The sequence below is a fragment of the Hemiscyllium ocellatum genome, chromosome 24 (genome assembly GCF_020745735.1).
Source record: "Hemiscyllium ocellatum isolate sHemOce1 chromosome 24, sHemOce1.pat.X.cur, whole genome shotgun sequence".
Lineage (NCBI taxonomy): Eukaryota > Metazoa > Chordata > Chondrichthyes > Orectolobiformes > Hemiscylliidae > Hemiscyllium > Hemiscyllium ocellatum.
Genome location: NC_083424.1, coordinates 56,540,904 through 56,554,930, shown reverse-complemented (window position 1 = coordinate 56,554,930; position 14,027 = coordinate 56,540,904). Strand labels below are relative to the sequence as shown.

Sequence of the window (14,027 nt, the reverse complement as noted above, 5' to 3'; positions counted from 1 at the left end):
AGAGAACGTTTATGAGGATGTTGCCTGGTATGGAAGGTGCTAGCTATGAAGAGAGGTTGAGTATGTTAGATTTATTTTCATTAGAAAAAAGGGGATTGAGAGGGACCTGATTGAGGTTTACAAATTCATGAAGGGTATAGACTGGGTGGATAGAGACAAGCTTTTTCCCAGGGTGAAAGATTCAATAACGAGAGGTCACGCTTTCAAGGTGAGAGGTAGAAAGTTTAAGGGGGATGCACGCGGTAAGTACTTCACACAGAGGGTGGTGGGCGTTTGGAACGCTTTGCCAGCAGAGATGGTAGAGGCAGGCACGGTAGATTAATTTAAGCTGCATCTGGACAAATGCATGAGTAGGTGGGGAGCAGAGGGATACAGATGCTTAGGAATTGGGTGACAGGTTTAGACAGTACATTTGGATTGGCTGAGGCTTGGAGGGTCGAAGGGCCTGTTCCTGGTCTGTAAATTTTCTTTGTTCAACTGCATCACTCCTAGAAATCTCCACTTTACGCCTGCTTAAAACAACTAGCAACATTGGAGTCTGGGATACTTTCTTGAAATATTTTGAGGGGGTCTGGCCTGTTCCACAACACTGGGAACAAACTCTATCTTCTCATTCACCTCACAGACTGGAAAAGTTGCATCTATGTATGTCGAAGCTAAGCTTCCAAACCATTGGACCAATTGAACTACTCAGAAAACACTGTTCTGATAAGGGGATACAATGTTCAGGGGATACAAACAAAACCAGAATTGTTGGGGAAACTCAGCCCTTCTAGCAGCATCTGTGGAGAGAAGGCAGAGTTATAATGTTGAGTCCAGTGACCCTTCTTCAGAACAGATTCCTCTTACTTAATCCCCTCTTCATTGGTCATTTCATTTTAGCCTGAGTACTTTGGCCTCTTCAACACTCTTTCCTATTCTCTTGTCACTGACCCAGGCTTTATGTATTTTAATTAGTTTGGCCATCTTTGCCTCTTCTGCATCCTTAGTAGTGTCCTTTGAGGCACAGAATTTCCTCTTTCCAACCTATAATCTTAATTGCCCATCCTTTCTCTCACTGACCTTCTCCCACAGCAAGCAGCTGTAGGTTAATTCTTCCTAACTTTTCACATCCTGCTCAGCAATCTCAATATTGATGCAGGGGACTTTGCCACTGGCTCAGCACCTTCCTTCTTTGCAGAACATCTATTTACTTGTCAACAAGACTACTCCCATAAGTGGCAGTGCAAAGATGTATGCTAGTGTAAGAATATGCAGGAATTAGAAAGCAATTCAGATATTAGCATGTAATCCATCCGGTAGTTTCACAAATGTCGACGATCCCTTCACTTGCTGTCGGAGTTGTGATATTTTCATTATTAAATTTCACGAATGCCTATCCGCAACTTGAATCATCGGTCAAAATCATATTTGCCTATTAATTCCTACATAGATCTATTTCACTTTACAAAGGCTGCCATTTTTCTTCAGCCTTTGGAGTTGTTCAAGAGTTAATGAACATCATATTTTGCAAATAATTCAGGGAGCAGTATGTTAGTTCAATGTTTTACTTAGTTCATTTCCAATAGGCAACCTTTTGATGACAGGTTGAGATGTTCCAACATTTGGAAGAGCATGAAGTACAAATCAAAGCAGTCAAATGTATAATATTCAAAATTCTGTCAGGTATTTGGGTCACAAGTTAGACAAAGGTGGCTCACATCAACCCATACTGTAACAGGAAATATACCACACCCTCAGAATATCTCTGAGCTCAGATCTTGCTTTAGTCTAGTGAATTATTATGGCAAATTCTATCAAGTCTGGTAAACATATTTCATCTGGGGTTTAGGACAGACAAGTGTGACAAAGTGTTCAAGTTGTGTGGTAGTAAATTGGAAGATGGTACAATGGTATACTTATACATTTCAATGGTACAATGCTTGTACATTTAAACGGTGTAATGCTTGTACATTATACATGTCCAATAAGACTCAGCTAGCAGGTGACACTTCTCCATATGCAGTAAGTGTCCAGCTCACTAATGTCTTGGATAATAGTGAAGAAAAACAGATTGCATTTGCCTTACAAATCCTGTGCCAGTGTGCAAAATTATACTCAGACAGAGCATGAAACAATGTCTTTGGACTTTGGAATGTGATTTCATAAATACCTGTATTGTTGTGATTTCATAATCAAACCTTACCATGGGCCACTGACAGTTCCTTTAAACTCAAAGTCTCCAGTGCCCACTTCAATTGCAACCCAAATGCAGACATGGGCTTTGATTTGATAGATGTGATATTAAGTACAGGTGATCAAATTACCATCCCCAAGTGATATAGAACTCAAGGATGACTTTTTACATGTAGGAGTTGCCAGTCAAAGTAGATGACACAGATAGAACAACCCATAGGGACGCTGTATTACCAAGGGCATAGATCTATATTGCAAATAGGTGGCAAACACATATACAGATTTAGAAATCAGGCTTCCTTTTTAAATGTATAAGAATGAGCTGTCAATTGATAAAGGTAGGGTTAGGTGGGGAGTCAGGGTTGTAATTCCTGAAAGGTACAGACCACTGTAGGAGATGCAGAAGACATTGGTGTCTCTCTGCAAGTGGGAAGTTGCTACCTGGGTGCGAAGGCACACCAGCATCTGACCATCTCCCTCTGTGGGAGATTCAGCAATGTAGCAAATGCCCAGAGTTTCCTTTTGTCCCAGAACGGTTTTTTTTTGCACTGTAGGGATTATGTGGCTTCTGATAATTACAAGTGTGAACCAAAAGTTTTAGAGAAGAATCACTCTGAAAGGATGGATTGTGATATCTGAAAAAGGAGGTGGTGAGGACTTCGATGTGGCAAACTATTAGGGGAACTCGGCTGATAGTGTGGTCAGTCACCTAAAAACACAAATAAAGCTTGTGCTTCCCATCTTCAAATTTTAAAAGCATAAAAAGCTTAAAATGCTGAATCTCAACCATAAAATACACCCATGTTTCACATCCTTCTGTTTGTTGCTTACGATGACAAACCCATGTCCACTATCACTGCACAGTTCAGTCTGCTAGCCACCACCTCTCTGGGGAGACTCCGCCATTCCATACAACAGCTTTTACCACATCACCAGGAAACAAGCCCAAAACAAATCATCAACCGTTTACAGGGAAAAGCACCTCATCACATTCCAAATAAACCATTCCCATCTCAATACTTTCACTATTACTGCCCTCCTGAGGATCAGACCGAACTGTTAATGCCTTCCCAGACCCCGCTCTTAGTGCCCCCCCTTCCCCCAGACCCTGCTCTCCCTGTACCCCTCTCCCCACATGGCCCAGCTCTCACTGCCCCCCTCACCCTGGGCCCCCTCTCACTGCTCCCCCTCTGCCTGCTCCTGCTCTCACCGCCCCCCTAACCCCCTTCCCCCAGGTATGCTCTCACTGTCCCTCCCCCCTCACTGTCCCATCTTCCACTCCGCTCTGACTGCTCCCCCCGCCCCGGGCCCAGCTCTCACTACTCCCCCTTCCCCCGCTTTCACTGCTCCCCCCGCCTTGCTCTCACTGGGGGGGGGGCTCTCCCCTTCTCTCTGTTTTCAATGGGGAGCGCTCCCTTCCCCCCCCCTCACTGGGGGGTAAGCTCCGCTCCCCTCCCCCTCGCTCTCACTGGGCTCCTCCCCCTCGCTCTCACTGGGCCCCTCCCCCTCGCTCTCACTGGGCCCCTCCCCCTCGCTCTCACTGGGCCCCTCCCCCTCGCTCTCACTGGGCCCCTCCCCCTCGCTCTCACTGGGCCCCTCCCCCTCGCTCTCACTGGGCCCCTCCCCCTCGCTCTCACTGGGCCCCTCCCCCTCGCTCTCACTGGGCCCCACCCCCTCGCTCCCACTGGGCCCTTCCCCCTCGCTCTCACTGGGGCCCTCCCCCTCGCTCTCACTGGGCCCCACCCCCTCGCTCTCACTGGGCCCCACCCCCTCGCTCTCACTGGGCCCCACGCCCTCGCTCTCACTGGGCCCCTCGCTCTCACTGGGCCCCTCCCCCTCGCTTTCACTGGGCCCCACCCCCTCGCTCTCACTGGGCCCCTCCCCCTCGCTCTCACTGGGCCCCACCCCCTCGCTCTCACTGGGCCCCACGCCCTCGCTCTCACTGGGCCCCTCCCCCTCGCTCTCACTGGGCCCCTCCCCCTCGCTCTCACTGGGCCCCTCCCCCTCGCTCTCACTGAGCCCCACCCCCTCTCTCTCACTGGGCCCCACCCCCTCTCTCTCACTGGGCCCCTCCCCCTCGCTCCCACTGGACCCTTCCCCCTCCCTCTCTCCCCCCGCTCCTCACTCTTTACTTTACACCAACATCCAAACAATCAGAAGCCGCCATTTTCCCGAATGAACATTACTCGCGGGTTTCTCGCTGTGATTTCAGTCACACGGTAACATTGTTCCCATTCGCCAAACCCGTGCTTTAACCCGACCAATCAGTAACTAGCCTTACTCGAACCGCCAGCCCTGTCAAGTTCACCTACACCAATCGTCAGCCAAGACCTATATGACCCAATCAGCAGCGAACCTCTGTCCGACCTCATCCAATCAGAATCCGGATTCGTCTCATCACGTCCAATCAGCAGCGGATTCCTCCCCCGGTCTGTTCCAATCAGCAGCGGCTTTCCCTTCACATTGTTCTCCAATCGGGTGTTGCAGTCAGGACCACGTGATATTGATGTCGCAGGTTGATGACGGCGATCGGCGCGGCGGCTTGAAGCTGGCGAGTGGTTCTGGAGTGTGGCGGGGGTTGTTTGGGCGGGTGTGTGGCCGCTTATCGCAGCGGGATACCCTCTGCGGGGAAGGCATGGCGGCCCTGCCCTTACAGCAGCCCAGCTACCTGCTGGTGAGTGCACCGGGCTCAGCCGACGGCCTTGGCTTTGGGTTTTATTCCTAACAGAACCCTGTGGATGCTGGAAATCTGAAATAAACACAATTTAAACTCTTTAAACACTCAGCAGGTTTAATACCTCTGTGCAACAGAATAAACATATCTGACCAAAGGCCATCAGCATTGTAACTCATTGGAAATGAGCTGAACAGACAGCAGGATGCCATGTAGAAACTGGGGGTAGAAGAAGAGCGCAAGAAAAGTTTTGTGGTTAACTGGAATGATTAAATGACAACCGCAATGATAGTGTGAGGTGGAAGCAGATAGCACTGTGACAATATAGATCAATCCTTCCCAAATTCTCCCACTGATATCTATTCCAAAGCTTGGAAATTTTCTTTAATCCCACATCGAAAAGCAGGTAACTGAAGAGATGGTCTGTCAGCTGGTGGGGAACGGGGGCATGAGCACTGGTGGTTATTGCTGCTTTGGAGCTTGTTACCCCCAAGGTTTTAACTTATGATCCCATTTTGGGAAGCTGAGGTATAGAAATGATCTGGGTGCACAGAATGAAAGGTTGATGGCTATATGATGGCTACTAGCTCTTTATTGTGAGTGTCCTTAGGTTCTCTACAGTGTTAGTTTTTTTGCTATTTGTCCTTGAATCTTTTTGTGTGATAGATTGTAACTTTCAGGAATCAGTTTCTCTTCCACTTGTTCCTTGAAAGCATCTATAAATTGAACTTGCACATTTGTAGATTTTTGTCTATACTTTCTGGTGATATTTGGAATTCTGATCCCTGTCAGAAGCCTTTTCAGAAAATGAAGGAATGGAATTGTTCTCTCTTTGCAGGCTCTTCTAAAAGCAGATGGTACGAATAAGCCTCTATTTCAGAGATGTCATGAATTATCCAAAGCGATAGAAGATTATTCACCCAAGGTATGATGCTACCTTATCTCTCTTTTGTGATAACTCTTGACAGTTCTTCCAGTACATTGACCTTGGGTGTATATACCCTCTATGCCATCCCAGGCCATAACTACACATCCTTTGAGTGTGTGCAGTCCTTATTTCTGACCCTGTCTGTGTGAAAGGATGCAGCAAGGCATGACCACAGCACTACAGATGGACTTTGCATGAGCATTCTTTTACTTTGGGTATTGTGAATCTGTGGAATTCTCTCATCAAGTGAGATATGGGTACTTAGTTGTTTAAGGTGGAGATTGTTAGATTTATGAATATATGAACAATTGGAGAATCCTGCAAGAAAATGAAATTGAGATCAAAGGTCTGCTAGATTGTAATTGACAAGAGTAACCTTGCAGGGCCAAATGGCCTCCTATTCATAGAATTATACGTGGAAACAAACCCTTCAATCCAGCCAGTCCATGCTGACTATAATCTCAAACTAAATGAGTCTCACCTGCCTGCGGTCCAAATATTTCTTATTCATGTACTAATCTAAATGTTTTTTTAACATTGTAACATTGTGCATCCACCTCATCCTTTGGCAATTCACTCCACATATGAACCACTCTGTTTTTAAAAACAAATCGTACCTCATGTCTATTTTGAATCTTTCTCCTCCCTCCTGAACAATATGCCCTCAGTCTTGAATACCCCCACCCTAGGGAAAAGATCCCTGACATTTATTTTATAGATACCCTGTCTTGATTTTGTAAACTTCTAGAAGGTCACCTCTCAACCTCCTACATTCCAGTGAAAAGAGACCCAGCCTATCCAGTCTCTCTAATACCTCAATCCTTTCTCTGCAATGTCCTGGTTTATCTCTTCTGAAACCTCCTCCAACTTTATAATATCCTTCCTATAACAGAGTGACCAGGACTGAATGCAGTACTCCAGAAGCGACCTCACCAACATCTTGTACAATCTCAACATGATGTTCCAACTCCTGTACTTAATGGTCTGAAAAATGAGGGAAAGTATGCTAAATGCTGCCTTAACCACCCTGTCCACCTGTGACACAAGTTTCAAGGAATTACTCCTTGGTATCCTCCAGATCTTGCACTAATCGGTGTGAATATTCTGCTGTTTAAGAAAGCTAAATTTTAGATTAGATTACTTACAGTATGGAAACATGCCCTTCGGGCCAATAAGTCCACACCGACCCGCCGAAGTGCAACCCACCCAGACTCCTACATTTACCCCTTACCTAACACTAGGGGCAATTTAGCATGGCCAATTCACCTGACCCGCACAGCTTTGGACTGTGGGAGGAAACCGGAGCACCTGGAGGAAACCCACGCAGACGTGGGGAGAACATTTCGGGCGGCACGGTGGCACAGTGGTTAGCACTGCTGCCTCACAGCGCCTGTAGACCCGGGTTCAATTCCCGACTCAGGCGACTGACTGTGTGGAGTTTGCACGTTCTCCCCGTGTCTGCGTGGGTTTCCTCCGGGTGCTCCGGTTTCCTCCCACAGTCACAAAGATGTGCGGGTCAGGTGAATTGGCCAAGCTAAATTGCCCGTAGTGTTAGGTAGGGGGTAAGTGTAGGGGTATGGGTGGGTTGCGCTTCGGCGGGTCGGTGTGGACTTGTTGGGCCGAAGGGCCTGTTTCCACACTGTAAGTCTAATCTAAAAAAAACATGCAAACTCCACACAGTCAGTCGCCTGAGTCAGGAATTGAACACGGGTCTCTGGCGCTGTGAGGCAACAGTGCTAACCACTGTGCCACCATGCCGCCCACCATTTAATGTTTCCCACCTTGCTTTGGACTAGTAAAATAGTCTGGTGGAAAATATAATTAATGAGCCCATCCTCTTCCCTCACTCCATCCTACTTTTATCAAAAAGAGTCAAAATCTTCAGTTGATCAGCCCAGCTCAGTACCCTGTATATTTTTGTAATATCACATTTGTATTTCTGTAGTTGATATTAATCTGAACTAGTAAGTAAAGAAAAGGGGTTACTTTTTAATATTGAAATGTTCTGGTTAATACTGAGTACTGGTGATCCAGGTAAATGTTTCACAACTTCCTTTTGTAATCCAGAAATTTGTTAGTGAGAAACTAAACTTGATTAGCTCAATTCGAAACTGAAATTCATAGCTCCTTGAAAGTCCATGGAGTTGCAGGTAGATAGGATAGTGAAGAAGGCATTGAGTACGCTTTCCTTTATTGGTCAGAGTATTGAGTACAGGAGCTGGGAGTCATGTTGCAACTGTGCAGAGCATTTGTTAGGCCACTGTTGGAATACTTCATGCAATTCAGGTCTCCTTCCTATTGGGAGGATATTGTGAAACTTGAAATGTTTCAGAAAAGATTTACGAGGATGTTACCAGGGTTGGAGGATTTGAGCTACAGGGAGAGGTTGAACAGGCTGGGGCTGTTTTCCCTAGAGCATTGGAGGTTAAGGGGTGACCTTATAGCAGTTTATAAAATCATGAAGGACATGGATTGGATAAATAGACAAGGTCTTTTCCCTGGGGTGATGAAATCCAGAACTAGAGGGCATAGGTTCGGGGTGAGAGGGAAAAGATATAAAAGAGACCTAAGAGGCAACTTTTTCACGCAGAGGGTCATATGTGTATGGAATGAGCTGCCAGAGGAAGTGGTGAAGTACAACTGAAATGTTTAAAAGGCATCTGGATGGGTAAATGAATAGGATGGGTTTATAGGGACATGGGCTGGGTGCTGGCAGGTGGGACTAGATTGGGTTGGGATATTTGGTCGGCATGGACGAGTTGGACCAAAGGGTTTGTTTCAGTGTTGTACATCTCTATGACCCTATGAACCCCAAGGTCTACCTGTTCCACAATACTACCTAGGGCCCTACCATTAATTGTACCTTTGCATGTTTTACCAAAACGCAATGCTTTGCACTTATCTAGATTAAACTCCATGTGCACACCTCAGCCCATTGACTGACTTGATCAAGATCTATCTGTAATCTTAGATAACCTTCTTTGCTGTTCACTACACCACCAATTTTAGTGCCACCTGTAAACTTGCCAACCACACTAACTGGCCATGAAACGATACAACCAGCCATCCTTAGTAGCCACATGCGCAGATGACAAGCAACATGAATCCGACTGGGACAACACTACTATTATAGGACAAGCCAAACAGAGAACAGCCAGGGAATTCCTGGAGGCATGGCACTCATCCACATATTCAATCAATAAGCACATCGACCTGGACCCAATATACCGACCATTGCAACGGACAGCTGGAACTGACAACCGGAATTGGCAGATTCAAACCACTACAAATGCTGGAGGAAAGATCACAGAAGCGCTTCACAGGAGGCTCCCAAGCACTGAGGATGCCACCTAGACAGGGGACGAAACATCTGCAACACAAATTCCCAGCTCGGCGAACAGAACCACAACAACGTACCTTTATATTTTCATCTAAATAATTTATATAAATATCAGAATTGGACCCAGCCCTGATCCCTCTTCAGTTTTTCTTAAGAGTCTTGTATGTTTCAAAAAGATTAACTCTCATTCTTTTCTCACGTTTTTTTTCCCCAATACTACCCTAGGCCGTACTTCAGTTGTGCGAGCTCTGCCCTTGTTCGTTTTGCTAAAAGGCAATACCTGTTGACCTAATTTGTCAAGATCTCTTTGTAATCTTAGGTAGCCTTCTTCAATGTCAACTTTACCACTAATTTTGGTGTCACCCATGAACTCACTGAGCATGCCTTCTGTATTCTCACAAAGCTATATTCATAAAGCTCTTATGCATTTTCACCATCAGGGAGCCTTTTTACTTTTCTAGTGTGTCTTTTGCCTTTTATCAGTATTTAGTTACTCAGCTGCTTGGTGAACCTGTTTTTTTTTTTTGTTTTGCTGTTTCTAGGAGCTCCATTTGATTTTCCCCTGGCTAATGGAGAGTGTGTTTGGCAACCCAGATGGAACTGTTCCTGGTTGGAACTTGCGATATTTGCAGGGTCGTTTGAATCCAAGTGAATACGCTGCTGTGGTTGATTTTTTAGATCCCAGGTATAACCATTCTTGCTTCCTTTTCATTGTAGAAGGATAGAACTGAAGATTGACTCTAAGGAGCCTAAATTATAAAAGTAGTCAATCTTCCTTGTATGCTTACAAACTTGAGTTAGGAGTACGAGTAGAAGAGGGAGTTGGAGTATCAGTGGTAGGGAGACCAACTATGATCTCATTGTTCTTTTTTTTAAAAGTCCATTCACGGGCTGTGGGCTTCTTGGGTCAGCACTTAATGCCGATTCCTAATTGCTGTTGAGAAAGTGATGGTGAGTTGTCTTCTCTTAAACAAAACACTCAGCTCCTCAAACCACCTCTGCCATCCAATAAGCTCATGGCTGATCTGATCTCCCAATCCCTGATAACATCCAACTCTCTTCCTCGTCAAGAATTATCTACCTTTACCACTAAGAAAAATTGATTAACATTCAATTTTTCAGTCCTGATTGGGCGACTCCTGATTTTTAGCTCTGTCCTGTAATTAAAATTCCAGAGAAGCTGAACAGATCTCATAGCATCTGCAGAGACAGAACAGTGTAATATTTCCTGTCAAGTATGACTCTTATTAGGAATTGTTCTTAGGAGTTTTATCAGACTTGAAACGTTAACTGCTTCTCTATTCACACATGTTGTCAGATTAACTGTCAGTCTAATTTCCATCAGTGAATCAAAGTTTCAGAATTACTGTATCTGCTGCGATGCACTTTTGAAACATCCCTTTGAGAAAGGTCTTGCAGAGATGTAAACCTTTATTTATATTTGGCTTTTATCTGATATTGTCAACAGCAAATAGGATATAACAAAAACTATTTCCATAAGCTTCATTAGCAAGCATTCATAGGTCAGCAACAGCTGTGTTAGGTAAATATTTAAGCTCATCTTCAGAAAACTGCAATGGGTTGATGAGTGGCAGATGGAGTTTAGTTTGGATAAATGCAAAGTATTGCATTCTGGTAAAACAAACAAAGGCAGGATTTGTACAATTAATGGAAGGGCCCTAGGTAGTGTTGTCTGACAGAGACCTAAGGGTTCAGGTATGTAGTTCTTTGAAATTTGCATCACAGGTGGACAGGGTATTTAAGAAGGCATTTAGCACACTTTCGGAGTAAAACAATGACTGCAGATGTTGGAAACCAGATTCTGGATTAGTGGTGCTGGAAGAGCACAGCAGTTCAGGCAGCATCCTTTCCTTCAGTTCTCACTCCTTTGAGTGTAGGAGTTAAGTCGTGTTGAGGTTGAACAGGATGTTGATGATTCTTCTGGAGTACTGAGTCCAGTTCTGGTCGCCCTGTTACAGGAAGGATATTATTAAGCTGGAGAATGTTCACAAAAGATTTACCAGGACATTGCTGGGAATTGAGTTAAAAAGAGAGGCTGGACAGGCTGGGGCTTGTTTCACTGGAGTGTATGGGTTCACTGGAGCAGAGGAAGTGATGGATGCAGTGTTTAAAAGACATTTGGATATGTAGAGTCATAGAGATGTACAGCATGGAAACAGGTCCTACCTATCCATGCTGACCAGATATCCTAGATTAATCTAGTCTCATTTGCCAGCTCTTGACCCACATCCCTCAAAAGGGGGCGAAAGTGAGTACTGCAGATCCTGGAGATCAGAGTCGAGAGTGTGGCGCTGGGAAAACGCAGCAGGTCAGGCAGCATCCGAGGAGCAGGAGAACCTCTGTCCTTGAACTCCACCCCTCCAACCGCAACAAGAACAGAATCCCTCTGGTCCTCCCCTTCCACCTCACTCACATCCAAGGCCCCAAAGGATCCTTCCACATCTGTACCTCCACTAATGTCATCTACTGTATCCATTGCACCCGATGTGGAACGGGGAGACAGGATGCCTACTTGTGGATCGTTTCAGAGAACATCTCTGGGACACCCGCACCAACCAACCACTGCCCCGTGGCTGAACGCTCCAACTGCCCTCTCACTTCACCAAGCACATGCAGGTCCTGGGCCTCCTCCATTGCAAACCCTAACAACCCGATGACTGGAGGAAGAATGCCTCATCTTCCATCTTGGGACCCTGCAACCATGCAAGATCAATGTGGATTTCACTAGTTTCCTCATTTCCTCTCCACCCCCATTATCTCAGTCCCAAGCCTCCAAATTGACACTGCCCTCAGGACCTGTCCATCACCTTTCCCATCTATCCGCTCCACTCTCCTCTCCGACTTATCGCATTCTCAGCTACCTCTCCCCCCCACTGCCCCCCAACCTCACCCCCCTCCCATTTATCTCTCAGTTATCCTCCCCCTGACCCACAAGTCTCATTCCTGATGAAAGCTTTATGTCCGAAATGTCGATTCTCCTGCTCCTCGGATGCTGTCTGACCTCCTGTGCTTTTCCAGCACCACACTCTCGACCCCCACATCCCTCTAAACGCTTTTTATTCATATAACTATCCAGATGTCTTTTAAATTCTGTAATTGTACCAGCCTCCTCCACTTCCTCAGGCAGCTCATTCCATACACTCACCATCCTTTGCGTGAAAACGTTGCCCCTGAGGTCCCTTTTAAATCTTTCCCCTCTCACCCTAAACATATGCCCTCTAGTTCTGGACTCCACCCCCCCCCCCAACCCAGGGAAAAGACTTTTGTCTATTTATCCTATCCATACCCCTCCTGATTTTATAAACCTCTATAAAAATACCCCTCAGCTTTCAATGCTCTAGAGAAAACAGCCCCAGTCTGTACATTATCTTTGGGAAGCGCAGTATCTTGGATTTCAAGTATATGATTTTGTGACCTGCAGATAGACTTGATGGGCTGAATGGACTCTATGTTAGCCCTCCAAACAGCATCTCATACAGACTCAGCCCCACAATCCCCTACTCTATTCCTACATGACTAATCTACCTAGCTTGTACAAGCCTAGACACTGCAGCGCAATTTACCATCGCCAATCCATCTAACCTGCACACCTTTGGACTGCAGGAGGAAACTGGAACACCCAGTGGTGCAGATATCGGGTGAATATGCTAATGCCACACAGACAGTCACCTAAGGCTAGAATTGAGCCTGGGTCTCTGGTCCTGTGGGACAACAGTGCTAACCACTGTGCCACCACAAGGAAAAACGCCATTTGGCACATCGAGTCAGCACATCGAGTCCAAATAAGATCCCACCAAGGCCCCCCCAAACCTACCTCTATAACCCCGGATTTTACCATGGCCAATCCACCTAGCCTGTGCATTCTTGGATAATTTAGTGTCACCTAACCCGTATATCTTTGGATTGTTCTGGACTTTAGACAAATGCATTGCTTCTCTGACTGTTCTGGCCAATGTTTTTAGCTCACCTGTTTCAGGAGAACGTATTGTGCGGTCATTTATCTGGTTGCTTGTAAGAGTTTGGTGCGCGCACACACTGCTGCATCTCACTGCCTAGTAACAGTAATGACAATACACAATTATTAAGTGATTGTGATAACGTTTGGGTTGACCTGTACGCATGAAGGGCATCGGAAAGAATTGCTTGCTTTAATATAACACTTCTAACAACCATTGGATGTCTCTAGTGCTTCACAACCATTTGTGTACTTCTGAAATGTGTTCACCATATTGTTGGAAAAGAAGCAGCCAATTTGCAAATGGCAAGCTTCAAATGATATAGCTTTAAATTGAGGGGTGATAGATTTAGGACCGATATTAGGGGTAGTTTCTTCACTCAGTGTAGTAGAGACGTGGAACAGCCTGCCTACAACAGTAGTAGACTCGCCGACATTAAAGCCATTTAAATGTGGATGATAATGGAACGGCGTATGTTAGATGGGCATCAGATTATTTTCACAGGTCGGTGCAACATCGAGGGCTGAAGGACCTGTACTGTGCTGTAACATTCTATATTCTATGATATTAAATGCAAGGTTTGCATTAAAATCTACCACTTCGATGACTTTTTACTATTAATGAAAATTCTCTTTTTCTTATATTTAACAGTGGCCCAATGATGAAGTTAGTTTACAAACTTCAGGCTGAAGATTTTAAGTATGAATTCCCACTCTCATATCTTCCTGTGAGTATGGAGCAGTGTTGTACTAATGTACATTGTGTTCAGGGCAGATTCGCAGCATTAGTACAACATTTTGTGACATTTTAAGCAATTAAGTAGTGACCACGATATTGACAATGATGAATATTACAGATGCCCTTGGCCTAGATGTCCTAGATTGTACTAAATAATCGGTTAGTGTAGCCAAGAGGATACTTTTCCTGGTTAGG

At 45.4% G+C, this 14,027-nt stretch overlaps 1 protein-coding gene across 3 annotated transcripts in view; it reads left to right on the top strand.

Annotated features, from left to right (window-relative positions):
* Positions 1 to 4,707: 4,707 nt before the first annotated feature.
* Positions 4,708 to 14,027, top strand: part of smpd4 (sphingomyelin phosphodiesterase 4) — a 73,525-nt gene continuing 64,205 nt past the window's right edge. For 2 of the 3 annotated variants that reach the window (XM_060843836.1, XM_060843835.1), the window contains exons 1-4: positions 4,708 to 4,849; positions 5,688 to 5,774; positions 9,660 to 9,802; positions 13,746 to 13,821. In XM_060843836.1, coding sequence (XP_060699819.1) covers positions 4,811 to 4,849; positions 5,688 to 5,774; positions 9,660 to 9,802; positions 13,746 to 13,821 — 345 coding nt within the window. In that variant the 5' untranslated portion in view covers positions 4,708 to 4,810. Of the gene's footprint in view, positions 4,850 to 5,687; positions 5,775 to 9,659; positions 9,803 to 13,745; positions 13,822 to 14,027 lie in introns of those variants that run through there. The other variant, XM_060843837.1, reaches the window with a different exon arrangement.